The sequence below is a fragment of the Rhinolophus hipposideros genome, assembly GCF_964194185.1.
Source record: "Rhinolophus hipposideros genome assembly, chromosome: 7".
NCBI classification, from domain to species: domain Eukaryota; kingdom Metazoa; phylum Chordata; class Mammalia; order Chiroptera; family Rhinolophidae; genus Rhinolophus; species Rhinolophus hipposideros.
Genome location: NC_138053.1, coordinates 43,191,158 through 43,211,623, shown reverse-complemented (window position 1 = coordinate 43,211,623; position 20,466 = coordinate 43,191,158). Strand labels below are relative to the sequence as shown.

The 20,466-nt window shown below is 36.3% G+C and overlaps 1 protein-coding gene and 1 long non-coding RNA gene across 5 annotated transcripts in view; one reads left to right on the top strand and one right to left on the bottom strand.

The window, feature by feature from the left end:
* Positions 1-17,615, bottom strand: part of TMEM161B (transmembrane protein 161B) — a 68,830-nt gene extending 51,215 nt beyond the window's left edge. For 2 of the 4 annotated variants that reach the window (XM_081053773.1, XM_081053775.1), the window contains exon 1: positions 17,239-17,374. Coding sequence is in view for 2 of the 4 variants with exons in the window: in XM_081053774.1 (XP_080909900.1) it covers positions 17,476-17,478 (3 nt within the window). In the remaining 2 variants the exon portion in view is untranslated. Of the gene's footprint in view, positions 1-17,238; positions 17,375-17,475 lie in introns of those variants that run through there. The other 2 variants (XM_081053774.1, XM_081053772.1) reach the window with 2 other exon arrangements.
* Positions 17,616-17,681: 66 nt separating this feature from the next.
* On the top strand, positions 17,682-19,957 carry LOC308499889. The gene is made up of 2 exons (XR_013993649.1): positions 17,682-17,782; positions 18,170-19,957. It is a non-coding gene; the product is annotated as an uncharacterized lncRNA (long non-coding RNA).
* Positions 19,958-20,466: the final 509 nt, after the last annotated feature.

The window sequence follows — 20,466 nt, the reverse complement described above, 5'->3', positions numbered from 1 at the left end:
ACATCAAAGGTTACATTTTTACCTTTTTTCTTTCACATTTCCTATCACTCAAATTTACTATCCCATTTTCTGTGTAGTTTGTGATAGAAGTTCTGCAATCTCCATACAATGAATGCCATTACAAAGAACTCTTTCAGGCAGAACAAGGACAAGAAATATATTAGCAAGTATGTCAGAAGGTTGGTGTATTTGAGATTATAGACTTAAAAGCAAAGGATAATTTTTCAGTCAGAGAAAGTTCTGTGAACAAAGTGAACTTCAATCCAGTCTTGAAAGAAGTGAATAGTATCACAGAATCTTCAAGGTCATCTAGTACAATGTCTCACAAACATGTAACAATTTATTAGAATGTACACCCTTTAATAACAAATCATATCCGAGTCACAACTAATAAATGTTACAGATATTACTAAATGGCCTTTCAGAAAGACTAATCTGGAACATATGAAATGTGATGAACTGAGGAAGAGCGACATCTTGCCTAACTCTCCTCTCTTACTCCAAATCAATAAGCCTAATGAGATATTGCTGATAGACGCACTATTGAAGAGGTAAACCATATGAAGGCAAAACAAAAGTCAGCAAACTGGATTGATTAGAATTAGGAATATCAACTAGGTTTCTCAATAATCCAGACCAGAAATGAGGCACTCAAAAGAGTTACGAAGATACTGTTGCACAATTCAGAGACTAATTAAATACGGAGGCAAAGGAAGAATTAGAGACCAATGTCGAGAAAGGCAAACACCATAATACAGCTGGCATATTATCAGTGTTGTAGTTAGTGTTTGACTAAAAAACATTCAATGCCAAAGTGTAACTCATTCCATTCCTGCACTGTGCCATTTTCATCTTTTAAATAAAGCTGAAATACTTTCTCAAAACCTTATCTACAAGTATGAACTGTGCTAAATAATTATTTAATGGAAGTCTTCTTCCAATTTTCTAATAAAACCCAACAAATGTTTCTTAGAATGTATGTATCTTCTGTTAGAAGACTCTTTATATATGTGCTATTGAAAGAAAATGTCATTTTTATCCTGATACAGGAATCTACCTAAACTTTTGGAGAGGTAATTTTTAAATTATGTGGAAAACACTTCACCAAAGTTATTCCTTTCAATATTGATTTAGGAAATAATCTTTGGAATATATTTTCACAATGGCAATCATTTTACAGAATTATGTTATATTTTATGTTATTTATGACATAAATTTATGTTATAAATTTAATACATTAATACTAAACTTAGATCAACTTTTGAGACATTACTATGCAACTGACAGTTACAGTGTACATGCCAGAGATTAATATATTAAAACATAAAGTATTCAATTTATTAACTAAGAGATAAAACTATTTGAAACTTAAAGGCAAACCATTCCAATAACCTGACTTCACTGCCCAACTTAACATCTATGTATAAGTTTACACAAAAGCAGAATTTTTGAAATGTTTCCGTTAAAAGTCAAATTTCCTGAATATTTTCCATTACAATTTAATTAAAAGAGAATGCTTAAGTAAATTTAACCATAAATAAACATAAATTTCACAACAGAGAACTGTTAAACTGCACAGAGATGCAGTGAAGCTACGAAGTCCACCCTAGCTGAAGTCTCAAACACACAACCGTGTGGGTCATTGATTCAAGTGGCCTTAATGGTATTACTAATGCTTCAAAACAGTAACTTGACTAAAGAGATGGTTTCTGTTTGGATTCATTGCCCCTAGGCCCCTGATTCTCTTCATAACTGGGACTGGGGAAAGTCACGTATGAAATAGCTCATAAGCACCCAAGAAGGGTGAACATTGGGGAAACTTAGGCTTCAATCTTTTCCACATCTATTAACCTGAGACCATGAAGAGCATAAAAGAGCTATTTGCCTTTAGTCTCTAAAAGAATGATCATTTCAATTTGTCAGTAATCACTTCTAGGTAAGTTAATTTTTTTTTTTTTTTACCAAAGAAAATTAAACAATTCTCCAAGAAATAAAATACATCAAATAGCAATATTTTATCTTGCTTGTCAATACTGAAAACAAAATTCCCCGAACTTAAATACAAACAGGCTGCAATTTTAAAATTCTAACTTGGAATATTGTGTTTTCAGTGAACTTGACATTTTGTCTTTTTTCATTAAACTAGCTCTCCGCACAAGCAGACTAAAACAAAGCAGACATTGTTTACTATTAGAAGACATATTTGTAAACATAGTTAGGACTCAGACCACTCAAACTGGTTCCAGTTATCACCTCATGAATAAGTTAGAAGGGAGAAAAAGAGGATATTACTCAATAACTTTCCTATTTTTTGTGTCTTACCATTTGCTTATTTTACTGATAGCTAGACATGTTGACAGCCTTCTTAGACATGCTCAAATAATTTAAAGGTCTAAATTTTGTTATTTCAACCTAAATTCACATAAAACTTAGAATTCAAACTTTGAGCATTTAAACAAACCATCTCTAAACAATTTACAAATAAGGAAGTTAGAGGCCAACACTCAAGGTCACAGAACTACCCAGTTACAGACTTATCCAGAACCCAGATTTCCTTAATTTCCAACCTAATGCTTTTTCCACTAAGTTGATTCAGTGCATTTGATGAACATTTATTGAGCAAAAAGCTACATGTGCTGAGCATCAGACCACTTGCAAGCAATAGGGATAAACAGCAGTCCTTGCCATCAATGAGCAACCAGTCCACTAAGAGAGTAAATGGACCATTATAATACAAAATGATGAGAAGACAAGCAGAGCATTCTATGAGAACATAGCAAAAGTAGAAATCATTAAGGGCAAAAAGCTGTGAAGGGACGTTTTGGAAGGTAAAGCATGAGTCAAGACCCAACGGACTCAGTTTGGTGAACCATCAGTGACATCTGTTTCAAATGGGATGGTAGTAGGTTCAAACCAGATACTGAAGAGCAAAACTAATGGATTTACAATTTAACACACAGGCAACAGGAAGCCCAGGAAAAGTAATATGCTCAGATCAGTATGCAAGAAGAATCTCTTTGGACAACCTATAAAGAATGGATGAGGGACAGCCTAACAGCACTAAGGCAACTGCCCAGGTAGGAGAGGACGACGCGTACTAAAGGAACAGTACTGCAGGAAGTAGGGGTGCAGTTTCTCTTACTTTGGTTATAGCTGTAAAACGTTATATATTATGTGAGGAATGAGTTAGGGTCTCAAACAATGTAAAAAAATCACTGCAAATCCAAATTATGTCACTACAGAAATTATTTATACTTATAAATAAGAAAAGCAAATAAAAATTTAATTTAACAAATACTGGCTGTCTGTGTAACATGCATTTAATATCTTGCTGGCTGTTATCAGGAACTTGACAAAGGATTTTTGAGTTTTACTGACTGCTGTTATCACAAATACGTAGCACAGTGACATTTACAATAAGTCAAGGCACAGTGCAGGGCACTTCATATCTGTTGAAGAATGAATGAATGGCATTACTGCAAAAGAATCTGTCTTAACAGACCTAATATGAAAATTCATATTGGCTAACAACAAATACATTAAGATAATATTGCAGCACAAAATTTCATAGTACTATGAACAAAAGGTTACAGAAATTTAAAAAATTGAATATGAAAGTAACATAGAGTATATGAGAACTAAGGTGGAAATTGAAATCATACAGATGAAGAGTATAAGGAAAGGAATTCCAAGCTAAATAGCAAATGTGAACAGTAACTATGGAATAGCAAAAAGTCTATCTCAATCAAAGCAGACTTTAGTATATGACAAAGAATTGTGAGAAATAAGATAAAGACAGAATTTTACATTGTTAAGAGTCATTAAAACCAAAAGGACACATTTAGCTGATGTGTTTAAAAAGTTCACCTTGAAAGACTTCAACAGGCAGTGGTAGGAGGATGAAATAATGCAAGTAACACATAAAGAAAGTAACACATAGCAACATGTTGATCAATTGAAGAGAAAAACCTAAGACTAAGGTAGAAGTGGTTGAAACTAAGAAGGAAAGGATAAAAAGAAAACCAATCAAACTTTGAGTGTGACTGAACATAAAGAAAAACAACCGTAGAATAAAACTGAGGAATGCCTTAAAGTTTATTTCAGGATGTTTTAGTTTGGATGATTGGTAGAATCCTAGAGTCACTGACAGGACAGCTGTAGATTGAAGGACGAATATCAAGGAAATGGACTAACAAGCCTCAGACAGGCATCCCAAGGACACAACCTTGGCTGCACCCTCAGCTTTTCAGAACACACAAAAAACATGCTGTGCTGATACAACCAATCTGCATGAGACAGACTGGCAATAATCAGTTTGAAGAGTTTTATCAATTAATTTATAATAAAACAAACTACCAAGGGATCAGATGTTCAAATTCACTAAGTGTTCCATTCGATTACTGTCTTAATGATACAGTGGAAGTCAAATTATAAGCAGGCTGCTTGGTGTGTAGTGACTGAGCAAAAGGCAGCATTGAGAGGCATTTCATTCAAGCAGTGCTGAAGTCTAAAAAAATACATAGAATAGCCCTCTACAGTGTAAAATACTCTCAACCCTAAATAGTTCTGGATAAATATGTTCAATTCTGGCTATTTAAACTGTTTTTTCTAGACTTCCCTCATAAAACTACTTTCCAACTGATATGTTCTTTCTTTAGAAAAAAATCTATCTAAAAATTATTTTTTGATATGTAAATACCATTGATTTGGCTACAATCTAGTCTACCTAAGGCCTTGGAACTAATCCATATCTGAGTTCAAGGTTGAGAGGACAACTCATTTCTTCCCTCATATTTGATTTGATCAAACTCTTAAAGTGTTAACCACCCCTCACTGCCACCTACAAATAATAAGTGATAAGTGGTATGGTACGGGTATCACTGTAACAGGAGCACTCCCAGAAAGGGAGTGATTAAATCTACACTGGAGAGCTGGGAATGACTGGTTCACAGAGGTGACATCTGAACGAGTCTCACAAGGTTATAGAATCCTTCTGTCAGAAAAGGAATTGAAATTTAGACAGATGTACCTATCTGTACCAAGAGTAAACGGCACGATCCAAAATAATGAGCAGTTCCACATGGCTAGACTTTGGTGTGGGTTGCATACAATGGCCTTTTCTACAGGTATTTAGATCTTAAACCTGGAAGTAATCACATTTTTGGAAGGATGACTCTGTCACTATAGTGAAAAAATAAAGTGGAGGGGTAAAACTAATTGGAAGCAAATAACCAAATTAGAAATCTACTGAAATACATAGCCTGAACTAAAACAGCTTCAAAAACAAAAGTAAAATCAAAAAGAATTCTGATTTTTAAGAAAAAAGGAATTAGGCATGAGATTAGTAATTGCAAGAAAACTATCAGTAGGTAAGGATAAAACTTAGATGATTATGTAAAGATATGATGGAAATAACGGGCATAATTATTCCTTGGAGAAACTAAGCAATAAGAGAAACATCTGTTACTAGAATGGTTCACATATATATTTTTTAAGGGAAGGAACCGATGTTAGGAGGTGCTGAAGATTCTAGAAAGAAGTTAACTGTGGGACTTTAATCACTTAAGAATCAGCAATAGATGAGACCAAATGTATAAGTTGAAAGTACAACCTTATACCTTTCTATGGGTGGACGCCTCCGAGGAAGCATCGTTAAAGTCTCCCTTCCCGCGGTCGTCATGTCTAGGTCAGAGTCTCCCAAAGAGCCTGAACAACTGCAGAAGCCCTTCAGTGGAGGTTTGAGCTTTGAAACAACCGATGAGTTAGCCGTTCTGAGCAGTGGGGAACGCTCCCAGAGTGTGTGGTGATGAGGAACCCAAACACCAAGTGCTCCAGAGGCTTTGGGTTTGTCCCTATGCCGCTGTGGAGGAGGTGGGTGCAGCCATGAAGGCAAGGCCACACAAGGTGGGTGGAAGAGTTGTGGGACCAAAGAGGGCTGTCTCGAGAAGATTCTCAAAGACCTGGTGCCCATTTCACTGAAAAAGATTTGTGTCGGTGGTATTAAAGAATACTTTGAAGATCACGACCTAAGGGATGACTTTGAGCAGTGTGGGAACATCGAACTGATTGAAATCATGGCTGATCAAGGCAGTGGCAAAAAGAGAGACTTTGCTTTTGTAACCTCTGATGACCATGACTCTGTAGACAAGATCGTCATTCAGAAATATCATGCCAGTTGTGAATGGCCACAACTGTGACGTAAGGAAAGCCCTATCTAAGCAAGAGATGGCTAGTGCTTCCTCCAGCCAAAAAAGTCAAAGTGGTCTGGAAACTTCACCTGGTGGTTGAGGAGGTGGTTTTGGTGAGAATAACTTTGGTCGTGGAGGAAACGTCAGTAGTCGAGGTAGCTTTCGAGGCAGTTGTGATGATGGAGGATATGGTGGCAGTAGGGAGGGCTATAATGGATTTGGTAGTGATGGAAGCAATGTTGGAGGTGGCGGAAGCTACAGTGATTTTGGCAATGACAACAACCAACCTTCAAATTGTGGACCCATGAAAGAAGACTTTGGAGGCAGAAGCTCTGGCCCTTATGGTGGTGGAGGCCAGTACTTTACCAAACCACGAAACCAAGGTGGCTGTGGTGGTTCCAGCAGCAGCAGTAACTATGGCAGTAGCAGGAGGTTTTAATTACTGCCAGGACACAAACAAAGCAGGAGAGGAGAGTCAGAAGTGACAGGAAAGCTACAGGTTACAACAGATTTGTGAGCTCAGCCAAGCACAGTGGTGGCAGGGTCTAGCTGCTACAAAGAAGACATGTTTTAGACAACACTCATGTGTATGGGCAAAAAAACTCGAGGACTTTATTTGTGACTAATTGTATAACACATTATTTTAGTTTCTGTTCTGTGAAAAGTGTAAAGCATTCCAACAAAAGGTTTCAATGCAGATTTTTCTTTTTGCACCCATGCTGTTGACTGCTAATTGTAACAGTCTAATCATGATGCTGAATGTCTTTTTTTAAAAAAAAGAAAGTACAACTTTATGAGACATTGTCCTACTGAACGGAAGTACAGTAGAGATGTACGAAATTTTAAAACTAAGTGAACAAAGTTTGAGAGTCCTTGAAGAATAACAACAGGGTCACGATCTTGGCAACGTGACGGAGAGGAGGTCCAGAAACTTGAAGAAAGGTCTAATGAACTTATACATGTGGATGACTGACAGACCCAAGCTGGGTTTCTAAAATGATTACTTTCAATAGGTTCTTTAATAGGATTGAGGGCTGTCTAGATTTAATCCAGAAGAGAAATTCTCCCACGTAATACCAAAGCACCACATATCATTAACAGGCAAGAATTCCTGCCCACAGACCATCTCTAGAATCCCAGGGTTGATTGTATAAGCTATCTTGGCTTTTATCTGATTTTATAGTATAACTCCATCCCTTACGGACACGATAACCTGTCCTGAAAATAAGAAAAGGAGGCCTTTGCTAAACAAATAAAATGAAAATAACGAAAGGTTTTGGCAGGAAATCAGCTAGAGATAAAGGCCATCTATTGATATTTAATACACATTTATTGATTTAATCATTGAAACCACAGATATTTACCTGTTTGGATCAACCAAAGAGCAATTTTACAGTCTAAATTAATATGACAAATAGAATTATATATAAGAAGGTAAAATGAGCAAAAAGTATAAAGCACAACTATCAACACTATGATTTTGAACTCAAGAACGTGGGTTTTCAAATTTAACTGTTTACAGGATTAGTTTGGTTTGCCAGTTTCAATGTTTCACAGCACAATACATGTGTAATTTCTTTAAGTAAAAAAAAATACAACCAGAAAGTTTTGCTATTTTCCAACTCAAGAGTAAGAAATTAAAGTACTTTAAGGTAAAAAATCGTAAACCCTCAATAAAATGCCTAGATACATCCTAAATGTCTTAATTTTAGACAACACAAAATGCATGAATTTGACATAACTATATTCAAAAGCAGCACTCCATCTAGGCTTTCTGCTGAAGATGGTATCAGGCTCGTTTTTTAGAATTTGATTAAATTTAAAAATAAACTTAGGACATTTTCCTCAATATAAATCGGTAAGACAGAGTGGAAGACCAACAAATAGAGGGCAAGGATAGATAATTTTTCAGAAGAGGCATTCTAATAAAATATAATTCATAAACCATTTTAACATTAATGTTAAAACTAATAGTTATTTATTTTAAGGTAATTTTCCAGATACAGGTTACATGAATTATGCAATATCTCATATAAAGCAAGCCAGTAGTATTAAAATGTTGATGAATGAAATATTTTTAAAGATGTTAACTAACAAGCCACTTCATCTCTAGACATGCATAAATGTTTCATTATAGTACTGATAAGTAACAAACGAAAGGTTCAGTGGAAGGAGGCATCCCTAAATTCTGCCATTCTTCCTAAACTGTACTTTCTGACATTACAGAAAATATCCCTACAGATCTATATGCTAAGAAGGTATTAGTCAAAACTAATAAATTTGTATTTGACACTTAACAAGTAACCTTGTTCAGACCAATTCCTATTTATTCCCCAACCTTCACTTCCTCTATAAAACATTCCTTGCTAAAAAACATACTCAAAACTCCGAAACAGCCTTTATCATTCTCAACTGTGACCATCAATTTAAGCGTCTCTCCCCTACTAAAACTGTATTCATCTCATTTCTTCAGCCCCATCCCCATTATCAAGGAAGTGCCTAGCACAGCAGGCTTTCAATACAAGTTGAATATTTACCTTTTAGATGAAATGAGAATAAAGCATAAATTTGCCCACTGTTTCACTACATTCAGGTTCCTACCATGTGCCAAGCAATAAAGTTTAGCATAAAGATGAAAATTATTCACTTCAAGATCAAAAGACAATATATTGTGCTTTCTACAAATCAGAGAGGAAGAGGTATACCTATTTTTACAAGATAATCTTCTCAATGCAATAGGTACTTTTGTTACAAATACTTTTAAACAACCTATAAATTACAACTTCATTAAGTAGAGTAACAAAGCTTCACTGAACAAATTTAAAATAAAAATTTCAGCTTAACTCTAAGTTTTAAGCCATATACAAAAGCCAAGAAATTAAACTGAACCCCTAATGTTAACTATTAGAAAGATGCATTCACTGTAAACATTTTAATGTGTTGAATAATTAAACACACTAGGGTCATAGTAGTTCTGTCATTAACTAGCTACCTAGCAATTAGACAAGCCCTCTCTGAGACACACTCCTTATCTATAAAATAACGAGCTGGCAAATCATCTCCAAAATCTTAAAAGACCTTATTGTTGATGATTGCAATATTTTAATTAAATACACAATAGGTTGTTGGCATTCACATATTTACCATTTCTAAATACCATCAAAGACTGTGATGTGTAGTTATTGCTATTAGGAATGAATACTTATCCCTTTCTCAGAAGGATTATATAAACAATCATTTATAGGAGACCTGAAAGGAAATCACGGCTCCAAGTAAATGTACAGGAATACACCTACCCCACTGCCCAGCATTTTTATTCAATTAGTGGTTTGTGGGAATTTCTCTGATTTGTAAATTCAAGTTCTAGTTTTTTGCTTTGTTTTCATTTACCTCGGCCAATTCTAATTCTTATTCATTTTCTTTATGATCTGAATTTTTTAAGTCACTATCAAGAGAAAGAGCTATGACTGTAAATACCTCTGATATGAATGACTGAGAAGCTCTTTATTAAAAATCAAGAATGTTAGTTGAAATCTAATTAGAAAATAGTTTTAGTCTTAATGAACCAAAAATTTCTCAGTTAGTTATGACTTACATTACAATGAATGTCATCAAAACTTTCTTATCTGTCCCTCCTAGAAGATACATTGTTCGAAATCAATTCTAATTCCAGTTATCCAGATTCTTTTCTACTTTTTTGTCTTAAAGACTAGAAGATACATTGTTGGAAAAGATTGTTGACTAGAAGATACATTGTTGGAAATCAATTCCAACAATGACTAGAAGATACATTGTTGGAAATAAATTCTAATTCCAGTTATCCAGATTCTTTTCTACTTTTTTGTCTTAAAGACTGGAAGGAAAAGATTAGTATATTCATTATGAAACATCTGATCTATCCAAACTTAGGTGTCTAGTGATAAATTATACAGTGAGTCTTCATTGTCCTAACGTTAACTAATTTAATAAGGGAAAGAAAGGGAGAAGTAGTAAGCATAAATTTAAGTAGAAGTAAATTCTAATGAAGTTAGCCATTAATAAAAACAAAACTTTTGAGGAAAAAACATCATGGCTTCTCTCTTGAGCAAGACTGTATCCAGAAACTAACAATTCTAGTCATGAAACACTTATAAACACATATGCTCATAACCCATAAAAAAATTGGAACCATTTTCAATCATCTGTACTCATAACAAAAATGGCCAAAGTCTTCTTAAATGATACAAATAATAAACATTCAAGTTAATGAAGTTTTGGTGGGGCAAAATCCTCTAGTATGACTTCTTTCAGGTGAAGAAAGCAGGAAACTATGGCATTGCTTTTTCTGAGGATCATTGCATTTGGGCAAACACTAGCCATCAACAGGTAAAAGATAACAAAAAATCAGCTAAGCATTATGTAAAGGGCAGACATAGATAACTATAAAAAAATAAGCAATTCAGATTAATATTTCAAAGGCTTATCACAAAGATAAAAATATTACATTTATTTAAAAACCGCTACAGCTTTATAGTGCCTTCTATGTGACATTAACTGATGGCAGTCTATAATTACATATTTGTAATATGGAACAGAACAGCTTATTGAAGTTTCTTTTTCATTAAGTATTTCTATTTGTGGAGAAGTCTCCCTTTCTCTCTCCAATGCTCCTTAATATTTCCATCTCATCTTTTTTACACAATCCAAACCTCTCTACTCCCAAGAATTTACTGCAAAGACCCATCATTATCATCTTGAGTGTCTATTTTTTCTCTAAAGGATTTTTATGATAAATAAAAGCAAGTGTAAGGAATTTGAAGGAACCCTTATTGTGACTTACTGCAGCAGTGTCAGTGTTTGGCATCTGAGTTAGAACGGTCACTCATTAGATGCATGACAGTGATGATTAATTTCTCTAAAATCATAAGAGATGTAATATTAGCTTTTAACCAGGTTGAGAAGGAGTTTCTAGACATGTAATAGTCACTAATTATAATATTATTTCTATAGGAAAATGTTTTTGAAATTTAGTCCTTTTCGTAAGGTGAAACTTATCAAAGATAAACAATAAGATGGACACTAAAGTACAGTGGCCAAACAGCCTGGGTTAAAGTCAAATTCCACTACCACTAGCTGTATGATTTTCCATAGAAATTTAAATGAGTTAATAAGAGTAGCTAAATATTAATCATTAAGTTAACACAGCTATTATTATTGACGAAAAATAAAACTCAATTTCTTATCCATCTGACATATTTCTACTTACCTTTAAATACCTAGTCCAATCAATCCTTTGGGAACTCTTCTTGAACTTAGCACAAATTGAATATCCCCTCCTTTGTCCCCTCAATGTATATGCAACTAAATGTACATCAACAATATCCAGAAACTCATATACTCAGAATCACAGAACCTTGAGTCAAACTATAGAGGTCTAGATCTAGTTCTAGTTCAAGCAGACATTCAGTGCCATATATTTATTGCACTTTTCCCAAAGTCATTTTTAAAAGTACGTGCATATGAGCAGATTGGTTTTCATAATATCTAGATGTTTTTAAATAAAAATGCAATATAAGTATAACATAAAACATCATAATCAGACATTAACATGTCCTGAGTTTCAATATTAAAGTATCAAAAGCTGAAATTGTTTCAGGTTTTCCTAAATCTTTTGTTTATGGCCAAAACATGAAAGATATTTAATGTATTTTAACAACAGAATTACTAAGTCTGTTTTAGATCAGCAAAGATATGGATATAACATCAGGATATTTTGAGTGAATGAGCTGTATTCTCACCAGAACTGTAATAACTTACAAGACTAAAAAATTTGGCACAAAAATGCAATTTATTAAATAAAATATAGTATCACCTACTACCATAGGGCTTTTAAAATAAAATATATACATCACTTTCCTGTTCACTGTTTAGAAAAATGGTAATATATAACTTTATCAAAAGATTTATACAGATAAAGACAATATGAGCTTTGTGCCTGATACTATAGTAAGCTTTTAGGGTACAGTTCATAAATATGTACTTATAGGTCCCAGGCATATTAGTCTGAATGTATATACACAAATTCACATTTATTCCAAAGTCACCTCCTCATTGAGAGTTTCCCTAAATGCCCTATGAAAAATAAGCTCCTCATTTTTGATCCCTTAATGTGTTTTATCTTTCTTCATTGTATTTACCACATACTATGTCTCATTTGCTTGTCATCAGACCTCCCAATAAAACATAAGCTCCATAATGGACCGTCTGTATTTTATAAACAGTTATATCCCTGTTGCCAAAAACAGTACCTGACACATAGATGGTGCTTAACAAATAACGAATGATTGAAAAAATACTTTTGAGATAAAAGCATGATTTTTAAATGTTTGGTGAAACAAAACATATGATCACTTCAATAAAAATCAAGAGAATGTTCATTTCAACAGGACCCACAATTTACAGACAAGTTTATTTCTTCAAAGTTCCAAAGTTGTGTTCATTCTTGACTTTGTAACATGGATAAAACCATGGTACAACCGTAAAATAATAAATTCTCTCTTAGAAATGTTAGTATATCTCCTGATTTTCTAAAAATCAATCAAATTTGCTTTAAGTTTTTATCTCAGAACTAATAAAATGAACCAAAACTCAAAGTATAAACCAGTCTTAAGAATTAAACTTGAATCAACCAAATGCTAATCAAGAGAACAGTTTCTACTATTACTTGAACTAAGCCTCTTTAGGAAAGCAGTGAATGTGAAGAGTCAGAGGAAAGATTAGAGAACTGAGAATAAACCCAAATCTTGGCCACTATGTGGTTAACTGATGAAACCTGCCAGAATCCATCATTCATGCTATACGTGTCCATTCACCAAGACAGACCACATTCTGGGCCATAAAACACACTTTAACAAAGTTCAAAGACTAGAAATCATAGAATGTCTGCCCTCAGATCACAATGGAATTAAACTGGAAAATCCCAAAATACAGAGATTAAAAAACATATTTCTAAATAACAGACGGGTCAAAGAGGAAATCTCAAGATAAAAATATTTTGAACTAAATGAAAATAAAAACATAACATCAAAGTTTATGGGATGCAGCAAAAGCAGTGCTTAGAGGAAAATGTATAGCATTATACATATATATTAGAAAATAATATTCAAAATCACCTAATGTATCACCTTAGGAAATTAGAAAAAGAGCAGATAAAATCCAAAGTAAGCAGAAAAAAATACAAGAATTAGAGGAAAAAAGATCAATAAAATTCAAAACAAGAAATCAAGAGAAAAATTAATAAAACCAAAAGCTGGTTCTTTAAAAAGATCAACAAAATCAATAAGCCTCTAGGCAGAATAACTAAGAAAAAAAAGGAGAAAACAAATTACTAATACAAGAAATGAAAGCGGAAATATTACAGAGCCCATGGACATTCAAAGTCTCATAAAGGAACACTATGAACAACCCTATACCCACAAATTTTATAACCTAGGTAAAATAGACCAATTTCTTGAAAGACACAATTTGCCAAAACTGATACAAAAAATACGCTGAATAGGTCGGTATCTATTGAAGAAACTGAATCAGTAATTAATAACTTTCCAAAACAACACAGCAGGCCCAGATGGGTTCACTGGTGAATTCTACCAATCATTTAAGAAATTATACCAATTCTCTATAATCTTTTTCAGAGGCTGGAAGCAGAGGTAATACTTCCTAACCAGTTCTATGAAGCCATTATTATCCTAATACCAAAACCAGGCAAAGACATTATAAGGAAAAATAAAAAATGAAAATAAAAAAAACTACGGACCAACATTTCTCATAAATATAAATGCAAAAGAAAATCCTAAACAAAACCCAACAATGTATAAAAAGAATCATACATCACAAATAAGTGGGATTTATTCCAGGTATGCGAGGCAAGTTAAACATTCAAAAGTCAATTAAAGCAACCCACCATATATACAAACTGAACATGTCTGATTATCGCTAGGCACAAAAACCTTCAATATCTTCATCAAAGTATCTAACGTCTGCATTAGAGTTCTCTCAAAAGTGTGGTTTAACGGCCACCAGTTTCAGACTTAACTGTAAACCTCATTAAAAATAAGATTCTGAAACTCCACCCCCCAAACAAGGCCCAGTTAAGCATGTTTATCAAGCAACACAGGTGAATCCTATGCAAACTCAAATTTAAGAACTGGTGTCCTAACTCACTTTTCAAAACTCAAGATAAAATCACCTGCTACATAACCCCCTTCCCCCATTTAGAATTACTTCCCTCTGTACTCTAAGCACATTATATGTATTTCTCTTATAATATTTACCACATTCATCTTCCCAACACCCCTCCAACCTACCAAAAGGAAAACTTTCTCATTAACTCTAAAGCAGAGGTTCACACCCCCCCCCCTCCCACCAATAAACCACAGCTCAATCCCAGCAGGAAAAGTTACCACAGGATGCTACATAGATAAAACAAGCCATGAGATGCATGCGATTCCAGGAGCTAGCTCTAATCTACTTTTCCTGCTTCAATGGCGGAAAGATCTATTTGATTAAAGTTGGTCTGTAATTCTCAAAACACATAATAAAACATATAGTTTTATTCATTTAGTAAATTCTATAGACTATCCATTTTCACAACATGAACGCAAGAAAATTAAGAGTGAATACTCAGTATTTTCAGTCTGGATCATAATACCATTGTCATTTGTTCAAAAAAGGAGAACCTGATTGCATGCACAATCATTTACTGCATTTTGCTATATTATACATAATGTATCAAAGAGAAAAGAGTTTATACCAATTAAAACAAAAATAAAATCAAGGTGCCCCAAGGTCTTATTTTTCCATTTTGAACTCGCATTAAAACAGTAGTGAAATACTTGCCCAAACATGTGGACAAAGATTCCAAATATTACCTACATGATGTATAAAAAAACAAAACGAATGACAAAAGAAATCAAACTTCAGAATCAAACAGCAAAGAAAAAAACACTGGAAATCAGACTAAATCTTATTTAATCAGAAACATGTACGTACTCTGAAAAAAGTCCTGAGTCAAGTCATAAAATCATAAATGAGCTAAAAGGTACTTTAATTTTTAATCCCCATCAAGTCCCACTTCTCTTATCTAAGAGGAAGTTAGGACTCTTAACTAAGTTGGGTGATTTTGCTATATTCATGTAACTAATAGTGGGCAGAATCTGGGTCTTCTGAGTTCAAGTATTGCATTTTCAGTATATCATTTGGCCAAGAACTACAAAAGTTCCCAATTCAACCAAGCTGAACCCTAAATAAATTCAACCTTTGCTAACTTCATTTAATGGCTAAACCCTTTCTTTTGAAGGATTCCAAGCATTGATCACACTTACATATACACACCTGATCAATTTCATATCCAGGAAAGCTAAAGCAGAATTAAGTAAATTAACTTATAAGCAATACCAGAATGAAAAGAATCGAGTATCTGGTTGCTGGTGACATTCTCTTAAGTGACATTTTGAAAAACAGCATGAGTTTGTTTATCTTAGCTTAAAACAAAACTATCTTTTTTGAGTTATCAGGAGAGAGGGGTTTTGCTTCTATTTAGTATTAAAGAATACTGGAAATAAGTTCACATTCAACTTCTCTACGACTATTTATGAATTCAAGGTTTTAAATTACATTCTATCTTCAACTTCTCCGACCAAGAGATCAAAAATTGAGCTTAAATTTAAGAAGTGGAGATCTGAGTTTTAGTACAGACTATGCTAAACCACTGTTACCTTAAGTAAATCACTGTCTATTTCTAAACCTCAGATACTTCCTTCTATAAAACTGGTGATGGGGGAAGTAGTTAGGCTAATTTTTATCTTTGGTTCCTTCCTGTTGTACTGTTCCCTGTCTTTGTCTAATTTCATTGATACAAAAGTAAAAAAATATTACATATTATTGTATGTGAATAATGTATTATTCACTGAGGTTAAAACACAGCGCCCAAGAGTCATAGGTTAGTAGTCATAGCATAGTAGAGTGCACTAGGAACCACATTATTTGGAGGTTCTTTTGTTTCATATTCAGTCAAGTTTCTGAAAGTCATTCAAAAGTCAATCATTATACACAATAGCTGAATGATGTCAACATTTGATCCTGAAAAAGCATGGCAAACTGAAGCTAAATTCCAAGAAAGAATCCCCTCCAGATGAGGATTTTAAGTCTTTTATATAGTCAAGTAACTTACAACGTTGAATTTTACCAGTCCCCTGAGATACTGGAAAACAGCAAAGGTTAATAAATCACCCCCGCCGCCCCCTCCCCGCCCCACACACACCCTCCTTTTGTATCCTAGAAAAGTCTCACTGCAAAGAACCACTGGTCCCCACAGGACTTGGGCTAAGACTAATGCCGCTCTTGTTTACCTATAACAAGGCTGGATACAAACCTGCAAATTCACATTCTTTGTTTCATAAATGACTAGTTGAATTGCTAGTCCCCATAGATCAATCAGAACAAAACGTCTGTTACCCAAATTCTGGTTAAGATCCTCTTTCCCCAGGTCCCTGAACTTTGGCCCACCCGCAGTCTGAAACAGCATGCAACTCCTCCTGAACAGTTCCACAGAGGAGGCCCGCCTGAGGGTAAAACAATCTCTGATCTACTACCATCCAATCACACTACCCTTTAATTTCACTTACCCAATAGAGAAAAGCCCCTTTTGCCTAACCTTTGACTCTTGCAGATCTTAAGGTCAGGGCATTCTCCCCATCGCAATACTCCTTCCGAATAGCCTCTCCTTATTAAGTCCGAATGTTTCATTTGACACCCTTTCCAATTCTAAAAGGGCTGAGTTTGAAAGATAAGCTGACCTTGCCGCTTAGGTAACTGACAGGTGTTGATTCTCTACAGAAAGGAATCTGTTGTGTCTGCCTGGAAAGGCTAAAAGCATTTATTTCTAAGACCAAGGCTTTAGGCCACTGCTAAGGAGGAAGGAGAGGAGATGATCTACCGGGCAAGGTCAACTAGGAAACCACCTAGAGCCACGTGCCGTACAAGTGAATGGATCACCAACATCTTGGCTACTTACTCCGTAGTCCTGGACAGAACTCACGATTGGACCGGACAGATGCTGCTTCCTCACGGGTCCAGGGGCCCAGGCACTCCGGGGCTCCAAGGCATTTGGTCAGTCCTGCCCTGCTGCTCATCCCATTGCTCCCGCCCGCTCCATCCTCAGCTGGGCACCCGATCGGCTCCCGTCACAGGACTGATCTCCCGGCCCCTTCCTCCCAACTGCTGTTACTCTAGCCCTCACAGATGGACTCACCATGGCGCCAAGGGCAGGTCGTGGACAAGAAACCCTGGAGTCGCCGGGAGATTCCCGGACCCCTGGTCCCGACCCTGCAGCCGGGAACCTCTGGATACCGCGAAAAAGAGGATCTTCCGGCTGTGCCGGAAGTTCTGTCGCGCGGGACAGGAAGTCCCTCCCCTCTCCTGGGCGCCGGCGACCCCACGCCACGTAGAGGTAAGGATACGCAAGACGTCCTCTACAGCCACTTCCGTGGGTGCTAGGTTAGAAGCTGGGGGCGGTGCTGACCTTGAAAACGCGCCGGGGAGGCGCAGGCGCAGCACAGGTAGGTGGGCGGGCGGCTCGCGGGTGCCGCGCCTGTGAGGATCCAGAGGTAGGTTGGGTGGTTTGCGTAAGAGCGTATCCTCACCCTGGGAGGTGATGGAGGCTCAGGTTGGTGAGTGTGGTTGGCGCTGACCCCAAGCCCAGCAGAGGTAGTGAAGGAGCAAACCGGTTAGGGCGTGCTCGTGCTGACACACCGCAGTACTCGCTTCAGCTCAGCTACGCCCTTTCTCTTTTTACCTTCTCATTTTCTGGCTGGCCTTTCTTGGAGACTGCGGATCTCCACAGACCTCTCTCGGTCGCGTTTGCTCCCTGCGTTAGTGGGTCCTCCCCGCTGCCTTGCCTCAGGGAAGTCAGATTTGATCGTGAGACATTTCTTCACTCTTCACAGATGCCAGCTGAAGAAGAACGTCTACCAAGAGCAGGAAAAAACCAGGAAGAGAGACTTCGGCCTGTTTAATATCTTACAATATGGACGGATTTCTTTTAGTTTGAAAACTCTATACCAGCCGGAAGAAAGTGAAACTCCCATGTATCTCTTACTTTTGTGTTGTTTCTTTCCAAAATCTGTACCCATCATCAACTCTCTCTGCGTTTTTATTGGGCTCTAATAAGACGTGGTACTGGAAGAAGGCTTGAAATGAATATACAGGGCACGTTTATCCCAGAAAAATTAATCTAACAACTTGGGGATCCCTGCTTAAGACTCTTATCTGCAGTTTCACCTCTGGGGTCTCTTTGCCGAAGTGTCTAGTTTTGTCATCAAGCTGGAATTGGGGTGGGGAACTCGGAAGCTTCAGAAGTTAAGAGGGTTGGCCAGGTAGAGGGGGCTGGAGATGTTCTGTCTCACCCTCCTTCTCAGACTGCGCTGACAGCCAAGCCATACGTGGTCAAAGACCCCAGGGTTTCATAGTTCTGAGCCATGCAAGAGAAGCGTGCACGGGGCCGGTGCTTTATGTTAGAAAGGGGGCTAGAGACTGAGGACAGGTTGTTTTTACTTTAAATTGTGTTTTGTGGGCAGGTTAATAGCTTAATTAGAGAAGATACAGGAATCGTCAGTATTAATACTGGAAACAGCTAGAGGTGGGGGGAGGGTGCCAAGCAGCTTGTGGACCATCCTGCTGTGGAGGGATCCAGAACTTCCCTGAGGGTCCCACTTCTGCTGGGGAAGGACTAGGTTGTAAACAGGCCGGCCCCAGGGCACCTGCAAATGGTTAAGTGTGGTAGAGGGACGGGAGTCGCCCGCTGGTGTGTCTGTGGGAAGCAGCTGCTGTCCTTGAGGAAGAGGAGGTGCAGAAGGAAAGTGGCTGTCAGTCTGTCAGTGACGACACATCCTGTGAAATCTTTCCCTTTCGTACCTGACACTGGTTCTTAACATCCGTCCTAAACCTGGCAGCCTCATTGAGGTTCACAAAGCATCTTCTTCTAAGTGACAGTAAGACTGGAATTATTATCAGGGTGGAATCCATCCCTGCCAGAGTAAAACCATGAAAGGAAATCACAGTCAGTATTTGTTACCTTATTATTTTTCATAGATCATGGTTCTTTGTTCCTTATTTGGTGTATGGCAAATTGATAACCTTTGGTTCGTGTCCTTTCATGTTTCTGTTAACATTATTTCTATTACATTATGAAAGGTCTGTTATAAGTAATGTTTTTTAAAGATTGAAATGCATACAATGTATGTTTTAAGACGGCATTTCCAAGTTTTTTGTTTGTTTTTATCCCACAGAAAAATTATAATGTTTTGCATTAGTTACATGTCTTGAAGTAGAGGGATTTACCTATTTCCGTTACTTAGATGAGAATCTTTGACAAAATTATAAAGAAATGGGAGAATTACAAAAGGGAAAAAAGATCTGGATGATGGAGAGTAAAAAGAAATTTGGTAGTTTTTGGCAAGGTGGGTAGGAGTCCAATCCTTGATAAAAATCTTGGTTGCTTACTATTAGAGCTTTGTGTTGAGAGCTTCCTGAGTGAGAACTGTTCTTAAATACTAAAGAACACCAACGAAAAGTTACCTCTTTCAACACCACACCAACCTGGAACATTTTCAGCCATTAAGACATCACTTTTTCCAAGTTCAGCTCCATATTCTTTGCAAAATGTTTTTCTTGTTAGCTCCTCCTCCTAAGAAATTTCCACTATTCTTAACTTTAATAAATATTATTATTATATATGCATTCTTATACTGTGCCTTTGTAGTCCCCTCCCCCAATGTATATTGTTTTCCTAAGTAGACAAATGCCTGAGAGAACTGGACCTTCTTTTTGTGTTGCCCATCCCCTTCCCCTTAAGAAATACCATTTAAATGAATGTTACGGACAAAAATGTTATTTGTAGCAATATTAGGTAAGAAATTAGGAACAATCTTTAACAATTAGAGATCAAATTCTATCATGTACGCTTAGTGGAATATACTACAGCAATTTTTAAAAAGCCATTAGACTAGTTTTTCTAATGGAAAATTTTTATTTTCTCAGAAGAAAGAGCAGGATGCAAAATTATGACCAGTATGATTGCTTTGATGTGAAAAAAATTGTAAGCACAGAACAGAGTAAAAAAGGAAGTAACCAAAATATATCAATTACCATTCCTGGAATTACCACGCTAAAACAATGTTTCTGTAAGGGGGTAATTTTTTAAAAGTGTATTTTCTTAAGAATGAATGAAAGGAGCTTTTAAAAA